Genomic DNA, 23795 nt, shown 5'->3' with positions numbered 1-23795 from the left:
AACCACAGATGATTACGATAAAAGTACAGTTTTAAATAAAATTAATATTATATTACGAGCTAACCGTCTAAATTTTAATAGTCACGCGAATAAGATCATCAGTCTTTAATAACATCTCGTCGATGATAGCATTTTATTGAAGCTGTACCAATTTCAATTTCCCGCGCGAAAGCGGCTGTTAGGAGCGTACGAATTCGGGCGCGGTGCCTCGGATAACCTAAAAAAGTCGCGATGCGGGACCGCATGGCTCGCGTAGTGAACGCGTGAAGCGTGAAGGTACATCGCGCAATCACTTTCGTGGCGAATGCGGCTTCTCAGGCGCGGTTTGCATCATATCGCGCGTAGGGTTGCGGCGCACCGCGTGTCCAGCGACGTTCCGCTCGCGAGGCCACCTGTCAGAGGCGTCGCGGCTACCGTCAGTCTTCTCGATTTCAGCCGGTGGGGCACCAGGAAGGCGAACAGGAACCTGAAGATCGCCCTCGTGCTCGACATGACGGATCCTAAGGTCGAGGAAGCCCTGGCGCCGCTCCGGGCGAGCGTCAAGGAACAAGTGAGTGCCATATGGACGCAGAGTAGGGACTACGTGCCTTGGCAGGCCTTCCTAGCATTGTCGATATCAATTCTTAGCAATTCTTAGCAACACTTTGGTCGGAGATGATTCTTTGAACATTAACAAATTCCATATGATAGATAATAAGTATCAATATCGACATAAATGTACAGATCAGTTACTTAATTCCTTCGAGAATTGCAGGAACATATTCTGGAACAAAGGGATCTGTTGTTTACTTAATTATTAATGATTAGTAAGGCCAAATGTATTATATATTATTGTATGTAGCAAATCTTCTATGTACAATTATTAATACCAATTATTAATACATATTCTTGAAGAATTTGTGTTGCATGACAGAATACTTTTTTACCACTATAGTATATTGAACTATTATATTTTAGTATCATTTTTCTTATATAATATAACATGATCGTTTTTTCGTGAGATGTAACTACGTGTTCTTTGTAGGGTGACTATGTGCGGAAGCTGAAATCTGATGGCGCTCCAGAATTGGACATCAAGAGAGCTGTGGCGGAACTGAAGCTGCGCAAAAAGATACTCGAAGACAAAGAGCTGGCTCTAGCTTCCAACAATATAACGTTCGACAGGGCAAGGATGGAGGATCTCTTGAAGCGTAGATTCTTTTTAGATCAGTCTTTCGCGATTTACGGTGGTATTACCGGTCAGTATGACTTCGGACCCATGGGTTGTTCGTTGAAGACCAATCTGATAAACGCCTGGAGAAATTTCTTCGTACTGGAGGAACAGATGCTGGAAGTCGATTGCTCCATTTTGACGCCCGAGCCGGTTCTGAAGGCATCCGGCCACGTGGAACGGTTCGCCGATCTGATGGTGAAGGACATGAAGACCGGCGAATGCTTCCGGCTGGATCACTTGATCAAAGCGCACTTGGAGAAGATAATCTGCGACAAGAAAACGAGCGAGAAGACGCGCGAGGAATGTAGAGATATCATCATCAAGCTGGACGGTATGACGAAGGACGAGATGGCTGCAGTGTTGTCAAAATATAATATGAAATCGCTGGTTTCCGGCAACGACTTGACGGAACCGATAGAATTCAACTTGATGTTCGGCACTCAAATCGGACCAACGGGACTCGTCAAGGGCTTCTTGAGACCAGAAACGGCGCAAGGTATCTTCGTGAACTTCAAGCGATTGCTGGCGTTTAATCAGGAACGATTGCCGTTTGCCGCGGCGCAGATCGGCAACGCCTTCAGGAACGAGATCTCGCCGCGATCCGGACTCATACGCGTGCGAGAGTTCACCATGGCGGAGATCGAGCACTTCTGCGACCCGAATAACAAGAGTCATCCTAAATTCGAGACAGTCAAAGACATAAATATGCTATTGTACTCGGCTTGCAATCAGATGGACGGCAAGAGCGCGCAACGCCTCACCATAGGCGAGGCCGTTTCGTCCGGCTTGGTGGCGAACGAGACGCTGGGTTATTTCATGGCGAGAATCCATCAGTTCCTACTAAAAGTCGGCGTCGACCCGAACCGCCTGCGTTTCCGTCAGCACATGGGTAACGAAATGGCGCATTACGCCTGCGACTGTTGGGACGCCGAGTGTCTGACATCCTACGGATGGATTGAGTGCGTGGGATGCGCCGATCGGTCCGCCTATGACTTGACGCAGCATACCAAGGCCACTGGCGTGAAATTAGTGGCCGAGAAGAAACTACCCGCTCCGAAAACGGTGGACGTGTGCGAGATCATGCCAAACAAGGTGTTGATCGGTAAAACGTTCAAGAAGGACAGCAAGGTTGTGCAAGATGCACTAGCAGCATTAGGCGAGAAGGAGATTGTGTCCTTAGAGAAACTTCTCAGCGAGAATGGAGAATACGAGCTGACACTGCCCAACGACGCCGTCGTGAAGATCACCAGAGACATGATAGAGGTAAAGCGTTACCAGAAGACCGTTCACGTGGAAGAGATTATACCATCAGTGATCGAGCCTTCCTTCGGCATCGGTCGCATCATGTATGCCCTGTTCGAACATAATTTCAAGGCGAGAGAAGGTGACGAGAAGAGAACGTATTTCGCCCTACCGCCAGTAGTAGCGCCGTTGAAATGTTCGGTGTTACCGCTCAGTGGTAATGACGAATTTGTGCCGTTTGTAAGAAAATTGTGTAAGTAAAACATAATTTATATAATACATATATAGATGAGTCTAATTGTTATATTGTTCTGAAGTTTTAATATTAGACAACATGTTCTTCCTCCTTCGATCTGTAATCTTCATAGTTAAAAACATGGATAAATATATCTAGATCTGAAACTTTTGGTAGTTAAAAGTATAGATAAAAGTAGTTAAAAGCATATAGATAAATATATTATAGATCTGAAACTTTTGGTATGTAGCAAAGCTAAGTATATTAATGTTTTACAGCGCAAGATCTTACGAGAGCGGATGTCTCGCATAAAGTGGACGATTCTTCCGGTAGCATAGGACGCAGATATGCTCGTACTGACGAAATAGCGATACCGTTCGGTATCACCATCGATTTCGACACTTTAAAGACACCGCACAGTGCAACACTTAGAGACAGAGACAGCATGGGACAAGTCCGGATAAACGTATGTATATTTCTTCAATATATCTGTACAAAAATTTGCATGAAACTTGTATTATATATGTATAAATTTTAATTAGACAAATTTAATAAAACTATTGATAGACATAAAGAAAATAAGAGATTTTTTATTTTTTCATTGCTCGAACATAATTCAATTTTTAATTATAGTTGGACGAGTTGCCTGGCGTTGTGAGGGATCTTTCCTATGGAAGGACAACTTGGGAAGAAGTGGAGACGAAGTATCCCAAGTTTGAACAACAAGAATCAACAGAACCATAGGAAACTTATAATTAGATAGGTCCGGGAATAATTTATTTGTACTATATAGAACTGTATTTTGAATGGCGTATATACAAAGTTTTTTATATTGAGCATATCGAGGTGCCTATCAGAAGATATACCGTTAATTTTTCATAGATTCCAATCAAGTATTCATTAGTCAGGAGATTCGATATTATTAAATTCTCTACAAATTCTGGAAATTTACATAATATGTATTTATGTACTTATTCGAAAAGCAACGTAACAACGTAAACTTTGAGAATCCGCAAGTGATATTTTGCATTGTTAACAATTGATAGAATCTGTTAATCTTCACCTCTTCGATTTATTGGCATTACCAGTTACTCGCATTTTTTGAAAGCATTTACTTATTTAAAAGTTTTTATAAACGCTGTGTAAAAAATATAGATCTGTTCTTTTATGATTTCATCTTATTTCAATATCCTATAATTCTCATTAAATTAATAACATTCATTAATGAGGAAGAAGATAAAGGACAAAGTTAAATATAATATTAACAAAATGCATTTTATATTATATTTCATTAATATTCTTAATTATTGTGTCTAGAATTGAGTAATTTATGTTAAATTATGATTTATATTTTCTCAAATATGTTTTTTATATGTGTATAACATTTTATATACGAATTAAACACAATTTAGAGTAAGAACAAAAGAATCGAGGGGTATTGAATAGCCGTACTATAAAATACAAAATAGATCATAGCTACTTAACATGTATATACGACACGACGACGAACTGCATCTGACACACACGACAACACGAATGCACATCTACGTGGATCACGCGCGCATCAGTAAAGCGCAAAGCTTACATCGTTCTCAGCTTTTTGTCTACAAATAGCATATAGTTCATTACTTAATTATTAATTACTGGACATCGGGTTTTTTATATGCAGATTGGTGAAAAAGAGCAAAATTAATAACTAAAATTTTGTTATTTATAATATTCAACATATTTATACCTAACATATGTTGCAGTAGAAATATGATTGATATTATAAATAACATGATCTTAGTTATTAATTGCTCTTGTCCACCAGTTTTTGCATATACAAAATCCGATGTCTATTAATTACATTTGAAAAAAGAGGTACTTTGCTTTACTACGTGAACTTTGCCAAATACATATTGGTTGGCCTGCGCCGCCTGCGCGAGAACCAATCAGCGCGTTCGAGTCACATTCGAATGTATCGCACGACGCACAGTAATGTTGGTAAGTACGGACTACGGTATGATGGACGGGGATGAGACGGGGCGGACGCGCGCGAGAAATTGTCCGTGAAATATCAACGCGGAAATTCGGGTTACGTGTATAATCGAGTACTTCGACATTGAAATCACGACGTGCAGCGTATTGCGAGTAAAAGTACGTAAGTAGTTTTTGGTCAGCTTCGATAATAGACGGAATGTAATTAATTTCGCATATATGTGAATTCTGTAGATGCAAGGGGAGAATACGACAGGACGCCGTAATGAGATTGAGGTCTTGAGGTGAGTGAATAAGCGATGTGCTATATTAATAATAAAAGAGAATAATAGACGGCATTACGACGAACATCATTATTCACAATTGTGTTGATGAGAGAATAAACGCACAAGATCCGGTATATGGCGTATCGCGAGTAGACACATTAATATTTTCCGATCATCGTCGACAATTTTACACGAAAGTAATCGTGCGTTCGGATTCGTGATTCTACAAAAGTATTAGCGCCGGTAAAAGACTGGTGTGACGTTTTGCTCCGCAAAGTTCGTCACATTTGTATTATTCAGTGTTCAATCTCGTTCAATATCATGGATCGATTTCCGTAATTAATGCGGACAATATGGTGAGACGCGTGCAAAAAATCGTCCGTGAAACGTCTACGCGGGGAGTCGGGGGAGAAATGTAATCGAGCTAGAGAAATGTAATCGGAGTGGTCATGACTATGAAATTACGGCATATGGCGTGTCGCGAATGGAAACGTATTAATATTCTCCGAATATCGTCGACAATTTACGCGTAAAACCTAATCGTGCGTTCGATTCTACCGAAGTATCAGCGCCCGCGTCGCGCGGTAAAAGACCGGAGCCAGTGGTGTGACGTCATGCTCCGCGAAGGGCGCGAAGTTTGCCGCACTTATTGTTAGTGCAGCGCTCAAATCTCGTAGCGTTCAATATCGTGAATCGATATTCGTGATTGATGCGAACAAGATGGCGGTTGATGAGACGCGCACGGCAAATCGCCCGGGAAGTTACTTACGCGGACAGTCGCGCTAGAAACGTAATCGAGTGGTTGTGACGGTGAAATTACGGCGCGTGGAGTATCGCGGATAAAGATGCGTCGGTATTTTCCGAACGTTGTTGATAATCACGCGCGGAAGGTGTACGCCGGTGTATGCAGAAGGTGTACGTCGGATTTCATAGACGTGGACAGATCACTGGGCGATCGTCGAGAGGATTGAGGTAAGTCAATCCTAATCAGCGCGTTCGCTAATTAAAATATGCTGGAAACATCCTACTGTGCAATGAAACGAATAAATATTGTTGGCTGTGCAAATTAAATATATACAGTAGCTCAGAATTCACGCAATTTACAGTAATTGTGCGTATTAAAGGATTAACCAACTGTGTCTTAATTGAATTTATCTTGCTCGATGAATGCATTTTGCATTCTCGCGTGCTATGCATTTATCTAACACGTACGAGGGCCGGTATCGCGCATTCTTGCGCATCGCCGTGCGTGTCGGATCGCAGGATTTCGTGGGAGCGTGAAAGCGGAAGGAAGAGGGAACGAGGGTGAAACGGAGAGAGACAGAGAGAGAGAGAGAGAGAGCTCCTCGTGGGTGCGGACCCAATTATCCACAGTGGCTCTCGAGAACGAGAAAGAGGGACGTGTCCCTGGGCGGTAGGAAGGACGGGGCAACCGGGATTTTTCTCCTCTTTCTCTTTCTCGGCGTGCCAACAGCCCTCCGCGCGAGGGACGTGTCGAATCGATTCTCCGCGACTCGTTTACAAGTTGTTCTGCGAATGGCACTTCGCGAACTGCCGTGCGTTATCCCGCTTATTCGCGAGCCCCGCGTAGGCGAGACGCAAATGCACCTTGCTTTATAGCGCGATATTTTCGAATCGGTCATTTTGGGGTGGACGCAAATTTCCAAAAGTCGAGAATTAATGACGTAACGCTTTTTCGCTTTGTTATATGTCTTTGGCTTAGAGAGCCGGTTTTTTTTTTATAATTTATTTAATAATACTATTTTGCGATTATTTAATAAGCGAGGTGCCAAAGGTTAGAACTTTCTGCGAATTCGATAACTTTTACGCGAATAAGTTTTTATTTTATCCTTGAATTTTAATTAACAACGTTAATGAAAAGAATGGAAGTGTTTGCTTGTGCTTTACCAATTTTTTTTTTAATTTACATCACAATTAGTTTCAGGTCATTTTATTAAAATTTCGTTGCAGAAATTATATTTGCCCCAAGAAAGTTAAATTTCTAAAAATATGATCTAAATACTGAATGTTTAAGAAATTTAAATCATGTGATAGCTTTGATTTTAAAGCTTAATTATTTTATTAATTATTTCAAAATTGATTTGCCATCGAGGATGAGATATTCAGAATGTAATTCCATCTCCAAAAATTCTGGAGATAGAAATAAAGTAGAAGATTGATTCGAATTCCTTGAGGTTTCTGGCAAGTAGTTTTTTTTTAGAGAATAAGTGATTGATCCTTCGCTCAAGTTTGATAGTTATCATAGCAATCTCGAGCGGTTTCGTCACCGACCGAATCAGCTTACAGCTCGTATTCTTGGCACTGGGCTATAAAAACATTGTTTTGTTTCTATCTTCATCTGGAGCGATTCCGGTGTGGAATCCATTCAGCACGTCCATTGGGAATTCAAACGTTTTTTTCTCTCTCTCTCTGTCTCTCTCTTCGTAGACCCTCCCCATTCCGTCGCTATCTTTTTTTCGCTCTCATTCAGCTGCAACCCGTTGATGCAACCCGTTGAATTACGACTTTCGTAATTCAACGCCGTTGATCCCAAAAATAGGTCCACCAGGAAGAATCTCTATTTACGTCGCGGCAGGTCTGCGCGACATTATTACTTTTACACTGGCGTCTATAGAGTGTCTCGGAACAGTCGTACATTAATATCGCGGTATACAAACAAAGAAGAACAGTTTCGAAATCTTTCTCTCATTGATAACTTTCGAAATACTGTCTAGAAGCTTAAAAAGTTTTAAAATTTTGAATTTGCAATTTGAATTTCGATTTTAGTTGTTGAAAAATGCCATTTATAAAATTTGTTTGTATAAAATATTAATATCTATAGAGAAAACACATGTAAAATAGAAATCTAGTTTTATTATTACGGGACAAAAACAATGCTAGATCTGGAGTTAATACTGCTACGCTCATAATTTGGCAATAGATTTTTGTTTTGTGCTAAAAATTGAAGCTTGCATGAAAATTCCGATGAATATTCGTCACAAATATTCGTCGAATTTCCGTACAGGCAAAATTAATCGCACTAACGAGTCCGTAATTGAAGGAAAACGAGAGAAGGTTCGGAGACACCCTATACATATCGCGACTTTATGGTTCCCGTGAAAGCATTTATCGGAGCGTAGCTAAGAAATGCGCATTCGTAAACGAAAAATTATTTCAGCTGGTGTAACTTTCTCGAATAATTCCGTAACTCCTCGTTCCCCGCCTTCTCTCGCTTCAGCTTATCCGCTTTTGTGGATATAACTGCTTGCGCGTGGGTGAATGAAGGTCTTCTGGATGTTCGCGAACGGGTTAGCGCGCAAAAAATACCGCCGGTTTTCCTGTTTTCTCTGATTCTCAAGTTTTAATTGGTGCCGTGCAATGCGTTTGTACGACGTATTACGAGGCACTGCGTACATTATTAATTCTAAGTCCGTTTATAGGGCGACTCTGAGAAAATGATAGAAAATGAATCAGGATGTATTCGTTAATTGAGTCGTTTCGGCTCATTAGCCACGATTTGATTAACTTCTATTAGTCAATATTAAACATTCTAATTAAGCCGCCAATTAAATTAATTTATTACTGCATTAATTCTTATTACTATTACTTTATTCTATCATTATTATCGCTTACTAATCCATACATTGTTAATGTCATCAGCCAAAAGTTTTCTGATTTTTGTCGCAAATTACTTGCGTATATAAATTAAATACATTTCCAAAATACGGAAGGTTTCTCTCGGTGCACCCTATACATACACGTCGGAAGAAAGATCTTCCCTGCACCACATTCGTGCTACTCGGGTTTTAATTGCGTCGCATAATGCATTCATACAACACGTTACGAGACGTTGTGCACATTAGTATACTCCTAATTGGCTACCTTAAAGCGAAAATTAGTCCGCGGCCGAGAAATACTTGTCACTACTCGCAGAGAGAAGGATTTTAAATAGTTCTTAAATAGGTGGCGTTTTTTAATTGATTTTTAAAATTCATTTTTACCCATTAAGATTATAATATGATCGTTATCAGACACGGAAAAAGTGAATCTATAAATATTATTGTACATTAAGTAAATGTAAATGAGAAACACCTGTGACTGCTCAGATTGTTATAAAATGCTAAGTTTATGTTTTTACGAAATTTTATCAGTCCTTTTACATACAAAAATTTCCCAAGCATTAAAATTTATAAAATAACTCAAGCAAGAAATGAAATTATTGAAATTAAATATAAAATATATATAGAAAAATGAGCATAGAGAAATTAAATAGAAACAAATGTAAGAATTGACAGTTGCTGGTTCTTTTCAATAATCAATTTCGAATGACTCATCTATTATGCAGTACTACAGAATTTATTATATAATGTGTACATTGTATAATACACTTTTTATATTACAAATTATATTGATATTTTGAGGACAATCTGTCTGTCTCCTTCGTAAAAAAGTGTCTCACCATCTTTGCGTGTTCACTAAAAACATGTTTGAAACCGTAAATACAAACGTGGCATAACGACGGATCGTTAAATCGTGTCGTGGCTGTTTTACGCTACGAATTTGCATAAATATCTTACGACTCCGCAAATCGTAACGTCAGTTATACCCGGGCCGCGACTTTCCCGGCAATCTATCTGTCACGTTTAGTCAGTATCCTCCTTGCCCGCTTCTTTTTTCTCCCGTTTTCCCTCCTCCGGCGGAGGTGGAGGATTGCGTCATCGCGTGTAGAACTTTGTGTAGGATTTTATGGTCGGTAGAGGTGCTCTAAAGTCCCTCGTACTATCCGGTTTGCACAGCGTAAAAAGGTATTAATCGCCCCGGCTTATTAAGTGCGCGCGCTCTTACGGGACGTTATCGGATAAATTATTACCGGGACATCGGGATTAATTAACAGAGGCGTATCGTTGCGCTGATGGAAGCGGATTTAATGCCGCCCGCTCGGTAGGAAGAGCAAATAAAGACTTAACACTCTGTACGTGCGTGCACGGCAGTTCCTGATTTTTGTTATTTCCAGTAGATAGAGAAACTGCAACTTCCAGATTTTATGGTCGCCTGCAATATATGTACTTTTCATAAATCAAAGTTATTTAGTGTGTGGCTGATATTACGGGAATATAAGAAGAAAACCAACCTTCCTAAATATTCCAGCTTGTTTTGATCGAGCTTGTCGATTTCCATCGGCCAAGTTAATCGCTCTAACACTCGTTCTCTTCTTTTTTTTGGTATGGGACTGAACGATCTCGATTTTACATGGTCATTCGAACGATGTCGGGACGTCCGCGCGCATTCCGAAGATTTCATCGTTCGGTCGCAAGCACTACTCGATCGCCAGCGCTCGACAGCTTTTCGATCACTCGGTTGTTTTACTCGTGCGTTGCTACGAAACAGGTACGGCGGTACGCCGGGGTGGGAATTTATAGGCGTTAATTAATGTTATTCATTAGGGCTGGTCGCGCGCGCCTCGGTAGCCGAATTTGAACTGCCGAAGAGACCGTCGATTAGATTGCTGTAGTACGCGTTCCCCGATAGGCCACACAGGACGAACACGTACTCGCGTCCCGCGATACTGAAAAATGTCGCCCACACGCTAAGAGACGTGAAAATGCATCGTGAGAATCTATTAAAACTCCAGTAATTGTGACATCCCGTCTCGCACAAGTCCGGTACAATCTCGCGGTCGCAAAATGCAGTGTTTTCGAGTTTAACGAACTGTAATCTTTTTCAAAACAAACTTTTATCTCTAAGCGATATTGTCGCAAATCAATCTCACAATCAAATAAGAACGTTTATTATTTCTAATATAAAGTACTTTGCGCGATATATTCTCCTTTAATGCTTTATAACAAAATAAAGAGTGATCTATGAACTATTTTTTTTTATTAAGAAGATTAATTTCGGCTAATTTTTAGCGGTAAAGAATTTGAGGTTTGCCTCTACTTTGCCCTCTTCCTCCCTCATAACTTATCGAAAAGTGGGCCTGATGAAGCGGTCTGATTAGCAGGCTTGATTTATCGCTTCTTTATACATATATCTGGCGCTCGCAGCAACGGGCGTCTTGCCGCTTCTCCCTCTCCTTGGCTCGCGGTCTCGTTAAAATTTATTCATGATTCGGCAGTGAGGCACCCTTACTTCTCTCAAGAGACTGGTTCGACTGGTCGCGGTCCAAATATTCATCGGGGCCCCGGCTTATTTTCCGCGTAACGCGATAGGGGCTTAATACCACTTGTGAACCGGTCGTCGCGAGGGGTCTGATTTATCGAACGGCGGTATCGACTTTGTTCGGCTAATCCCCCGCGTTTCTCTTCGAGCCGTTATCGCGGCGCTCTTTCATTGGTCCGCCCGACGTGCAAGGTACTTTGCATGTTAAAGAGTACAGTAATGAGTAATCAAATTGGTCTTACCGATAACTTTTACGAAATTGCGTCCCCCGATGATTAACGGCGCGCAATGTACGAGAGTTCGCGTTACCGCGACTTTATGAAGCGTATTCTTTCTTATCTCTCAGAACATCCTACGAATATGTAACTTTAACGCTCTCAGATCTTTGAGAGTCTGGTAGAGATTTAAATTCGGGTAAGCCCTGGTCGAGGAGAATTCCGTGTAGTTCGGAAGAGTGATGCACTCCGACACCACTCCGGCTTTGTAGGCGTACGCCTGTCTTTCTTCGTGCCTTCAGCTTGTATTGTACAATGGGTTACACGGCATCAGCGGGGCACAGAAAAAAGAAAAAGAGAGCGAATCGCCCACCGCTGAAACTAATAAGTATTGTCCATCGGGCGTATTGTTTTGGTGCCCACGTATAGGGCGTACAACATGGTCGAGATACGAGTTACACTTTAGATCGCTAATGTCGTTAGACCATCGGATCGGCCTCGTTAGCGCGCGTCCCGTAAAAATCCGAAACTTTACTCATCCACTCGATTATCAACGTAAGAGACGACGGTAATTAAGTCCGTGAACCTTTTTAATAATATTTGAAACTAAGTCGAAGTATTTCGAAGAAATAAAATTAACGCTCGTACAGTGCCCTGATTAACACGAAATAATATTTTCTAGCCGAAAGTCCAATTGAGATAGCTCAGATAGCAACTATTTTGAACAATTTAAAATAAATTTGAGATTTGACAATTTTGAACAGTTATTAATCGTATTATTAGTTATATGTGTATCAAATATTCAATAATTTGAACATTAGTCGTTTTCGGATTCCCATATTCTTTATTTATAACTATATTTATTACTATAATTTTATTATTATAAATTTACGAAACGCTATAACTCACAAAATTCGACGAATATTTATTGGTTTACGGCGCCTTATGTTGCGACATTAAATATACGTGCTTGCAATACGGACTGTTTCCAATTTCACATTAATTCGTGATTGATGCGCCCATAATTCTCGACACAATTCCCGATTCTGCTTTACGGGCTTTATTTAAGGCACTTTAAAGCGCTTGTTACGACTACCCGCATTTTAATTTTTACACTGCTAAGGTGTCATAAATCAGTTTTGCAAGTCTCTGTGTGCCTTAACGAGATGGCTAGTTATTACTTAATATTTTACGCGATCGGTCTTCTGCGTTAGTTCGCCAATTGACTTAGAGTTATAACTAGAGTCACATGTCTCTATGCTGATTGTGAGAACTTCAAATTGTGGCCACTTTTCACAAAATTATACAATCACGTAATAATATATTAAAATACTAGAAATTATTAACAGATTTCTATGATATTTAGAATCAGACATGTGTTAATAATTTGTATATTAAAATTGCATATTATATATTATAAAAGTTACGACTTTTTACTTACTAAGCTCTCAAATTTGTTCTTACTAACTCGCTACTCACGAGCTATTCACGAAAGACAAGTCCTGAGCCGTGTGAACTATCCGTTAGTAGCTAGTCATACCTTTATTCAGGACCCATATTTCTAGGGCCTCCGTTGTTCACTTTCCGCCACTATTTACATAACACTCGTAAGCGTCACGCTTCGGGTTTAGCCATCACTTCGGGAAATCATATTAACCAAATACTGCGGTCGTTATGCGCGTAGGAAATATATTACCGCGAGACCCCCTCGGGATCTGTCCAATGGAAAGGGAGGAAATGGTCCTCTTCCTTCTCTTCCTCCTCTTCCCCCTTCTCTTTCCTCTCTCTTTCTCTCTGCGTTCGTTCTTCGCAGAGACCCGTCGCATCTCCGAATTCTTTACGATTCCTATTCAATCTCTTTATCGCCCCCTTGACTCGAGAATTCCATTCTTGGATTTTGTATGTATAGTCGTACGACGCGCGGGAGTTCCGAGATGCTGCAAAAGAATGCACCTGCACGCATCCTCTTTCTTCCCGGGTTTCCTGAAAAAAGAAAAGATGAGTTGAATTAAATAGTTCAATGCAACTTGATTCATTTTAGAAGAAATTTTAGATATTTTGAAATATTAGTTTTAAATTTGAAGAAATTATATATGTTTCGCTTTAAAAAAAAGCAAAAATCAATGCACTTAAATTTCCAATTTAAAAGAGTTGTATGTTTATTACAACTTTTATTAAATTACTTATTATTGCGTTCGGATATAACTTTTATAATGCCTTAAGTCAAATAATCCAACGATAACTCTAAATTTTCACACAGATTATAGGAAGGGGAATAAATAATCACATCTGCTCCTTTATACACGTCTGCATCTCAGGGGAGGACATGGCAGTGGTTGAATATGAATCAAACGATGCTCAGCATTGTTTTCGCGATAAATTACGAAGTTATCCCGCATAAATTGCATTCTGGTGTCCAGCTCGAAACAGGTGGGGCGGCGGGGGACCGGGAGGAAAACGGCACTGCCCCCTCGCCCCTTCACCTTTCGGGCGCGAAATAAATTGGCCTTTATATTAGCGCGAGCCGCGACATAAATCCCGAGCGCTCATTGTATCGGCCCCCGTGGGTGTACGACGCTGTGCAGCACACGTGGGCAAAATCCGCTTCCCTCGGCCCGGCCGCCGCAAAAGTGGCGCGCGATCGCGCGGGTGGAGGAAACGCGGAAGAAAGGGAGGAGAACTTTACCTGACGCGACGGTGTGTGGCACCGCAGATTGCTGTAACACGCACCGCACCATCGAGCCGGTGACACATGGGTGAGCCCAGTGTCGCCACGTGCGACGTAAAAGACCGGAACTGCAACGGAAACGAACTTAGAAAATTACGTGTGTGAAATAAAACTTATTGTTAGACCCCGTAGAATTTTCGAAAGAAACGTTAAATTGAGATGTAGCAAAGAACTTTTGGATAAATAAAATCTCGAAGTTCCAGCTATAGGTTTCTCGTATCGCTCGTGCTGCTGCAATCTTACGTTTGACACTTTCGTATTTTATACCGCTCTAAGTCCTGAAAAAAATATTGTCAAGTAGAAGACTGGTCATTTATATTGAGAAGACAGAAATCATATTTCGTGTATAACAAAATTACATACATCTATTAAAGTTTGCTTTCACCAATAAGAAGAGAACCTCGTAAAATATAGGGCGTTTCTGTAAATAACCGTTTTATCATTCTTGTTTGTATGTCAGTTTATATTGTCGAGTTGACAATTTCGCGCACGACACACGCTATTTGTGGCAGTTAAGTTTACAACATCATAAGTTTGTAGGTAGGGGACCCATCTTCGTCCCACGTGCCAGCACGCTGACGAAAGTCGCGTCAGGGTGAGACGCGTGCACGTGTGGCCGATAACGTAAATCTGTTTGCGCGCTGATCTGGGGATGTTAAGTGACTTCCGCGCAGAAGTCCGCAATCGCCTTTAGCTCGACTTTATGCGACTCGCGCAGCAGTAAACCTACAGCGCCTACGTTTTAAACCCGCGATTGAGTTCAGGAACTGGCGTAGGAAGACTGTAAAATTGGAGCCAGCCGACAATCGGCAGGTGCCGGTTTCTAAATCGAACGGCGGACAAGTTTTGGTTCTTACGAAAATTGTCCCCCACGCAAGAGAGAAATAATTCTCTTCTATTCCTTTTATCTTTCAAGAATTATTATACAATTTTATAGACCGCAAGAAATAATATTTTTCATTTAATTTCTTATTGATACCAATATCGGTATTCATATTCGGCGTGTTATTTTAATCTCTGATTTCTGATTATTTCGATCTGTTGAGTAAAGAATTTACATAAATTGTACGTCACATGTGGAAGCAAAAAAAAAAAGGTACATTTTTAAATGCATTCCATCGATTTGTTGCAAACTGTAATCGCGGGTGCAAGAATTACATACTGTTGAGGGGAGCTTTAGGCATATGCGGCTTGCAGTAGGCGGCTTGCACGCGTACGATACGTCGAGAAGATACCGATTTATATCCATCGATAAATCGCGGTTACCGGCGCGGCCACGAGTGAGGCGAGGTAATTTGCCGAAGAAACGATTCTAGGGGATTATCCGCGTTATTTATTATTTATCAAGGTACACTCGAGAGATAAATGGCAGTAAATAATACTGCAACCACCGCGAAATCTTTAAGTGTTGTCGTTACGCATTGTACACTGCATTCCAAAGGATCATGGTTTGCATACATATCGTTCACAAGTATATTCCACGATCGTTTTAGCTTCCTACCTACACACGTATTGTAAATACAAAAAATATATAGTGTATATATGATAACAATTATTTTGAAATACGGGGATGGATAAGTATATTAAAACATAATTAATATCGCGGGAATTTAAAAAAAATCAAACAACTTTTAATATCTTTTTAATTTCATTAATTTCTCTCCGAGATTTTTTCGAACCTAATATATACCTAACGTAGATTTGACTTTAGGATATTTATAGGAAAAGGCACTAATAACGTTACAAGATTATCAGTGATTTAGTTAAATCGTAAAATTTATTCATAATCATAATAAATTTTACGATTAGATAAATGTCGGAAGCAGCTGGCTAAAAATATTCGGGCTCTCCGAGAGCAAATAGGGCACATATAGCGTCGGCGGTCATTGCGAGACGTTTATCGCTCCACGGGTTAATACAAGAGGCTAACGTTAACGAATCGACAGGATTTACGAAACATATGTGGCTTCGCCGAGCTCGATCGTATTTCTTTCCTCATGCGACCGAGAGACGCGCACGCGGCCGAAAGTACCTTCGTACTTCGTGATAAATCGCGACCGTGTAGGACGATAAATCTCGCTATAGCCCGGCCACTCCGTATTTGTCTCCAGTCTTTTAGTATATTAATAAGCGATAATATATTAGCGCGCGCGGTCGCGGAGAAAGAAATGGCTCATGGAATATCACGCTTAATTTTTCTGTCATACTTCGTTACTTGTGCTGAATATTCCATCATCATCGTCTTTGATTATTAATGACGAATTTTGTAATAAGCTCGAGATCAGTAATCCCTCGAAGAATTTTTAGAGGAATTAATGATTAAGACCGTAATAAAATATCTTTATCTTTCTTTTTAATGTATTCAGTCAAAACAGATTTTGAAATATCCATAATATTTAATGTTATTAGAGAAGGTAAAATATATCATTACGTTGATTATATCTATAATATTGAATACGAACATGATTCTTAATATTACTAAACCCTTTTTAACGATCTCTTCCTTACAAATTTCTAATCAATCATCATCGATCTCTGTATCGGAGTTCTAACCGACATTTGTTAATGACGACGAGAAGTAAAAGGCTCGGGGAATCTCAGAAGCCGCCGACACGGTATCCACTTTCCTTGTTATACCCACTGCGCAAGGTCGTTTATTCAATTAATCCTCCAAGTATTATGATGTGCATTTCAAGATGTATTTCAACATTAATAGCCTTTTACTTTTCAATGAAAATATAATATTTTAGGAATTTATTATAAAGAATCGCTACGTTTTATATGGATGCATCTAAGTAATAATTAATAATTAAATATTTTTACATAAAAATTGAAAGAGATAAAATTAAAAACTATTATTAGTTAAAAATGCATATCTATAATTAAAATTAGGAGATATTGATTTGCTCAAAATTTCGAGAATTACTGATTACTGATTACGGATTAAAACATGCTGGTATTGTGATATAGAGTATTAGAGTATACTTTTGTACCATGCAATTGTGCTGTTTAACGTTATTTAAGCATCGCATGAGAGAAGTCTTAACACGGGAATAGAAATTGACCGCTAGCCGCGGATGTACATTTACGACAAAGTAATTACGAGTTTCCCCGTCACTCCCTTGCGGTCGGTGTTGTGACTGTTTCTTCGCCGCAGACGATGTGAGCGATGACAAGGAGTCGCGGACCCAGTGGGAGGTCTCAACAATGGCCATCCGCCTCCGAGTCGAGTGCGCCGCTACCTGGAGATTCTTGGCTCGTGGCGAAGCTAGCGATGGCTTGCGAACGCGATCGAAACTTGTTCATCCACATCAGAGAGTGACAGAGAGAGAGAGAGGGGAAGAGAGAAAGAGAACTTAAATTCTTCTTCACAATTTAAATTATTCTTATAAAATCTATTTTATCAGATATTAATATTATTGGTAGAAAAATGTATGCTATGATTTGATTTGTTGTATCTCGTTTTAATTAAACATATTTTACTCAGAATGAGTAAAGTTAATATTCTAATTATATAACAAGCTACTTACGTCGCTGTAAAACCAACAATATCTCAAACACGAACCTCTCAAAAAAGTCATCTCGCTGATTGAGTGTGAAATTTGAATAATTAGATGGAATCTTTGATTGTTCGCTTCGATATTGGCTCGGGACCTTTCGTCGAGCCTGAACGAAATCCGACTGAATCGTACGCCCGGGCAGTTGAGCCTCTCCTCTGGAAGTGAGACAGACCTCCTTACTGATCGTAGGTGGTCCCCGCCGTCGGACGCAACGATTTTAAATTAAAATTAAAGTCAAGCGTTCTTATGGTCCTTACACTCGACATCGCCGCCCGCCACCCGCGTAACAATGTTAATGGTCCCGCGTCGCCGAAATTGCGAGTCCTGTCCCCCCCATAAGCGGCACACGCATCCGCATCAGAGGATCCTGCGGAGCCGCAGGAGCGCGGACGTACCGCATTTATGTCGCTGCGAGGTTTTCATCAACACTTATTTCAACATTGAATATGTTATCGCTCGCGAGAAGAGGTTTCCGTAAAAAGAGAAAGGCGTATAAAGCCTGAGACATATTATATATCGAGGTTGATGATTCAACCTTCCAGCAACAGTGCTATATCTTGGAGCAGGAAGTTGTGAAACTGATACTTAATTTTTATAGAATTTGTAGAGATTAATCGAGATGGCGCATATAAAATGATTTTTATTCGTTAAGCGCGTGTAATTTTGCAAAACGTTTTTATCGAGCGTCGAGTTTCCTTAAACACAAGTGTACCAATATAATAATGTATGAAGAATATAATCTCTCTCTCTCTCTCTCTCTCTCTCTCTCTCTCTCTCTCTCTCTCACATAGTTATATTAAAAAATAAATGTTTCACTTTAAATTAACTTTTTAAATGTTTAGAAAGGGAATATATTACACGATTTTCCATTGATTAAACGTTATATAAACTTATCGTGCAAGCAATTAAAGAAAAAAAGAAAGTATGGATTTCTCTGAATTCACTATTACATTTAAAAATCACAGAATATTTCGTTCCTGACATAAAACGAAGTCGTTGCAATTTAGTTGTATGCGGTATATGGTGATGCTGCACACACATTGTCTGTGTACCCGGAAAATACATTTTTCGTATTTTGGTTCATATTTCCGCACCGTGTTTATAACGGTCTACTGTTTTCGGACGCGCGTCGTTCCGTAACTCAACTTATGCGATTACAACTCTTGCATAATTTCGCATAGAAGCCCGTGTGTCTCGAGTGTCGATTTTTGCTCATTGTTCCCCAACACACATGCCGCAAGGCGGGAGTGCTTTACGAGAGGGCCGCGCGTCCTTTCTCACTGGTCCGGTGCGTAATTGGCTTCGTGTTTTTCGGAGTGTTACGATGTTTGTATGCGCGCCGTGCAGTCGTATCACTATTTCATAATTAGCAAGAAAGTTATTGTGCATACCCCGCGCGTCCCCGCAACCCGTGAAAAACGAGCAATGCAATGTCATTATTATTTCATTAGCTCTGCAACGGTTGCAACACGCCTCGTGATGTGACAGTTTTTTGATTGTCTTACGTCTCGTTACTGTCATACGTATACTATTTGCGTGTATATTATGCCGGCGTGTGTCAGAGTTGGAAATTGCGACGTGAGAGGATTCTAATTTGAGAGCATAAAGTCGAGAATTGAGAACGAAAGAATCAAACAGAAATACTGAGAAAAATAAAATAATTGCGAAGGGAATTTATGGTTGACTGAATCGAATATCAGGAAGAATCTGATACTGTGAAATTGAAACTGCAGCATTGTCACATTTACTTAATTAATTAATTGATGTAAGATTCGGAGACCGTTCTTGGCGGCTGTTTTATTCTGAAATAATATCCCTCTTACGTTTCATTGCGATGTTACGTTATTTCCGTCCACTATGATTTCATAAGCCGTAAACACCTTTGATAGGAACATCGAACCTTTGTTTTATATATAGTCGACATCGAACCTCGGCCACACGGATACTTGGTTCATGTATCAAAGCGATCCGAGGGAACTCCTAATTGGCAATTAATTTAAGCTCGGGTAATCGTCGGTTTGAGTTTAACGACAACGAATACCTCTCGATGGAACAAACGGACAGAAAAATTATGAGCATGGTGCAACCTTGGATACGTTTGAAGGCTAGTCGTTTGCTTGTTATTACATCGGACATTTCGCTCTAATGAAACTTAGGCGGAATAACCGGAGAATGCATAATGGGAATCCAATCATTCTATTTGAGGCATTTATTATTTTTAATCACATGTTGATTTCAAACCAAATGCGTTTATTTTGCAATTTTCCTGTACGAGAAAATAGGAAATAAGAATATAGCAAATTTTTAAAAATAATTTAAGTTATAGGTGTATAAATGGAATCTTAATTATAAGTTACATCATTAGAATAAAATTCTCAATTTTAAAAAAATCCTTTTCCTGACAATTTCTTGATTTTTATAGTTAAATGTTTCGGAAAAGTTTAAATTAAAATACTTTTAACGCTTTATATATCACTCATATACACGAAATTGAATTTTGTGTAAGGATTCACATTATTTCCTATTTCTCGCTGTCATAGAAGATTCGTGAGCTAAAGCTAAGTGGAAACAATATAAGTGAAACGTAAGCAGGTACATAATTAATTTCGCAAATTGTTCAAACCCACGTCACGCATCTCACACGCGCATAAGTCACGCATTTTACGGACAAGTGCGGGTCCTAATTTTCGTGCCACCCTTATGCCGCGCTTATTCGGCGCTGTAAAAATTCCGCTCTAGCTGGCCGGCCTGAAAAAGACTCGCGCGGCCGATGAATTATCTCCTCGGTGGTCTACTGATTTTATTTTGATGAATTTCGAAAGGGAGAAAGGTGCCCGCGGCCATGGGGCATTAGTCACGGTGTAATTGGCGATGGGAGGGCTGCGTACAACACGCCAACCTGCCGTCAAAGAATTCCTCGCGCGGGAATTCCGCCCGACGAGACGCCATCCCACGTTCTTCACGATTAATTGATAAATCGATCAAGTCGCATACTTAATCGCGTCACATTATGAGTCCGAATTTTAGATCGTCTTGCCCTATCTCATCTTCGCATTCTTGCATTTACTTTTATTTTCTCTCATGGCAAGTAAAATCTTTGCGTTGTATAGAATCTATTATATTAAATTCTTATACATTAATTATTATTTAATCAGAAATATAAAGGTTTCTCTCAAATAAAGACTTTTTTAAGATGACAGATCGGATTAATTTTTCAAAGTTTTCTTTATTATAAAATATTCATAAAGATTTAGTTTATAAATGAATTTGCGTCAAGAACTTTATGTGTATCTATAAAGTATATTAAAAGAGATCGAAAATTTTTTTTCCAAAAGATTTAATAAAATCTTGCTACTTTTTGTTAAATTAACACATAAATTTATTTTTAAACGCACATCTGATACAATGTTAGAAGATTTTACGACACGTAGTGTCGAGAGAACAATTCATAAATTTAATCTGCACGAGCTCGCGAGATAACGATAATTTCGGCAACGCTCTTTGAAGATCGCAAAAGGAAGGTCCTTACGCGGGATGATTTGCAACGTGAAACTAACCGCGGCAGAGAACGTCAACAAGCCTTACCGTTGCCCGACTCCTGGTGCGTTTTTCGTAAAAACCGATAAGGATCCAGATCCCGGCTCAGATCCAGTACCGCGAGTTTCAGAGAATGTCGAATGGTTTTCAGAACGGTATAAACTTCCCTGGTCATAATCTCGCATGCGGATCAATAAATTTCATCGTTTTTAATGATCAGACGAATTCGAAGAAGAGCGAAAGAATAAAATTTTGCTCGAGCAATAACGATATCGAACTTGCAAACTTGTACAATCTATATTAGATATACAGAACGCGTGTGAATAACATAGTAAAATGCAGTGTAAATAATAAAGTAAAGTTGGCTGTATATGTGAAATATCTAGCTTTAATCTCGTAGACAAGCATATAAGCGATGCGTCATCAAAATTGAGCACGTCGAAAGAGAGACGTTATCCCGCGAGTCGAAGTGTAATTTACTGTTACACGTGCGCGACGCGACGCTGGTGTGAGATGCATGCGAATTTAATTAGCATATAATTATCAAATGTCGAAGGTGTAAGCGTTCCACATGAACGAACGTAGATTCTGGCAGAAATACGATTCCCGGAGGCAATAATCTGTCCTGTAAATCACGCCTTATGACTATCGCGGATTATTCGATCCGCATGCAGGGATAATGCGGTGTAGGTATATGGTAATGCGCATATGTTACTGTCTCGCGAAATAATCGCGCGAGATGTTAGGATGCTGGGCGAAAGTCGTCCTCAAACGTTGCGCTGATCCCTTCAATTCGCTCAGTCCTCGACTTGCAATTAACTGAAGATTTGGTTGAACACGTGTACGTTGCACACGCTGATAAGAGAGTAATTATTTTCTAAATAATTATAATACTAAATATTAAATAGTTTGCGTTAAAACAAATAATTTAAACGCAGTTTTATGTGTGCGCTTTCTCTCATTGACTTTCTTCTTATTACTCACTGATTTTTTATTTATGTTAGTGGAATAATATAGCATAGCCACGCGAAAGACCCGTTGTCCAAGACATCGCATTTTCTGCATTAAGCTGTACTTATAGCCTTAAAGACACCGTTTATATTCCTTTATATGTCGCTTGCGTTTTCACCCGCGCGTTTCCTTACGCGCCATTCCGCGGCCGCATCTTTTCTCTGCACGGTGTAACTCACGCCGTCGCAACATTATATGCAAATCCGCGTTAATTTCGCGCATGGAGGGGGCCTTTCTCGGTCGAAGGGACACGTCGAAGTGGCGCCACGGCATTCCGCGGTCGTCAATTTCGTGCGGCCGCCTGGCGCTCGTCCCACGCGTTTCCACGGTTTTCAGTTTGCTCGTGTGTGGCGGTCCCTACCGCGTCCTTTTTTCCCTCCGAACCCTCTCTCATCCGGATCCTTCCTTCCCGCCAGCTCCCTCGTCCTGCCTCTCTGTCCCGGGTCTTCGTCGTCGCTCCTTGCCTTATCCGAGGCTCTTTAATTCGCGCGCGTGGGCGCGCACACACCGTTCCGTCCTTCTTCGTCTCGTTAAAACTCACGTTAAACGCACATTGGTCTTCCTTTCCGCGTTCCCTCCTCCTCCTCTTTTCCTCCCGTCGATTTCTCTCTCACGCGTTGCACACGCACGCCGAAAAGCAACGCGTGCTTTTAAAGCGCTACAATCGCGTGGCCTCTTGGAAGCTAATGCATTCGATCGTTGATTTATGCACTATCTGCGTCGAACGCATCGGGACTCTCCCCGAGTATGAAATTAATTTCGTACATGCCCCGTTGGTCTCGTGGCCGTGTAACTATCAATAATAAAAGGTGGGCCTTACTCGTCGTCTCTATGCGGCCCTGCCCTTCCGATCTCTCACACCCTCTTCTCACCGCAGTTACTTCATCCCTCACCCTTCATTGTGTATCCGCGTTCCTTTGTAGTATTTTTTCCCATTCGCGCGCGCTCACTTAATCGACTAATAGGCGGTTATCCATCTTACCTCGCATTCGATATTTATTAAGTTCGCAGAAGAAAGAAATGAGTAGGATACCTAAATGGTTGTAGGCTTGTAATTACATACAGGAGGTAATTGCGGTAAAACACGGCTCATGACTTGTCGTAAAATTTCGATAGAAGTGTGTGGATAAGTTCAATCAAACGCATATGCAAAGTACACATGTAAAATTCCGATTTGTCAACGTTTACCAAGTTTTTTATCGAGTCATAAGCTCTAAGCTAGAATTATCTTTTCACATTTGATATTGCTGTCACTTATATTTGTGATATTCTTGATACGAGAGAACTTGGAAAATTATGCAACACGATATTTTATATAATGATAATTGCTCTCTCTTAGGTGTACATTATTAAGTTTCGCTATTCGAAGCTGCTCTCAGAAATGTAAATTTTTATGATCCAGAATCGCTCTCGAAAGAGCAATTTATACGAGTATTGTAACTATCGAATCTCGTGCAATCGCCGTTAATTGACACGCGCGCCGCGATTAATCGGCACGACTTACGCGAGCCTAGTTATCAACACGACTCCCGCGACTTCGCGTGTTAAATTACGGGGGTACCGTTAATTAAATTTTTAAGTGATTCGTCGCGCCTTTCTCCTGCTCCCTTCGGGAACGAACGAGGAACCGCCTTTCTCTTTCGCGCTTA

General features: G+C 40.3%; 1 protein-coding gene and 1 long non-coding RNA gene across 3 annotated transcripts in view; one reads left to right on the top strand and one right to left on the bottom strand.

The window, feature by feature from the left end:
• Positions 1-188: 188 nt before the first annotated feature.
• On the top strand, positions 189-3858 carry Glyrs (glycine--tRNA ligase). Its single transcript, XM_071781158.1, has 4 exons — positions 189-550; positions 1025-2708; positions 2969-3156; positions 3324-3858. Exons 1-4 carry the CDS (start codon positions 305-307, stop codon positions 3432-3434), a joined length of 2229 nt encoding a protein of 742 aa, XP_071637259.1. The 5' UTR covers positions 189-304; the 3' UTR covers positions 3435-3858.
• Positions 3859-12151: 8293 nt separating this feature from the next.
• LOC139815033 (uncharacterized) overlaps positions 12152-23795 on the bottom strand; it is a 253660-nt gene continuing 242016 nt past the window's right edge. For both annotated transcript variants that reach the window (XR_011732649.1, XR_011732650.1), the window contains one exon: positions 12152-13293. This is a non-coding gene — a long non-coding RNA (uncharacterized lncRNA). The remainder of the gene's footprint in view (positions 13294-23795) is intronic.

The sequence above is a fragment of the Temnothorax longispinosus genome, chromosome 6 (assembly GCF_030848805.1).
Source record: "Temnothorax longispinosus isolate EJ_2023e chromosome 6, Tlon_JGU_v1, whole genome shotgun sequence".
In the NCBI taxonomy this organism is placed as follows: domain Eukaryota; kingdom Metazoa; phylum Arthropoda; class Insecta; order Hymenoptera; family Formicidae; genus Temnothorax; species Temnothorax longispinosus.
The sequence above is the reverse complement of the archived record's forward strand: the minus strand, read 5'-3'. Positions and strand labels throughout refer to the sequence as shown.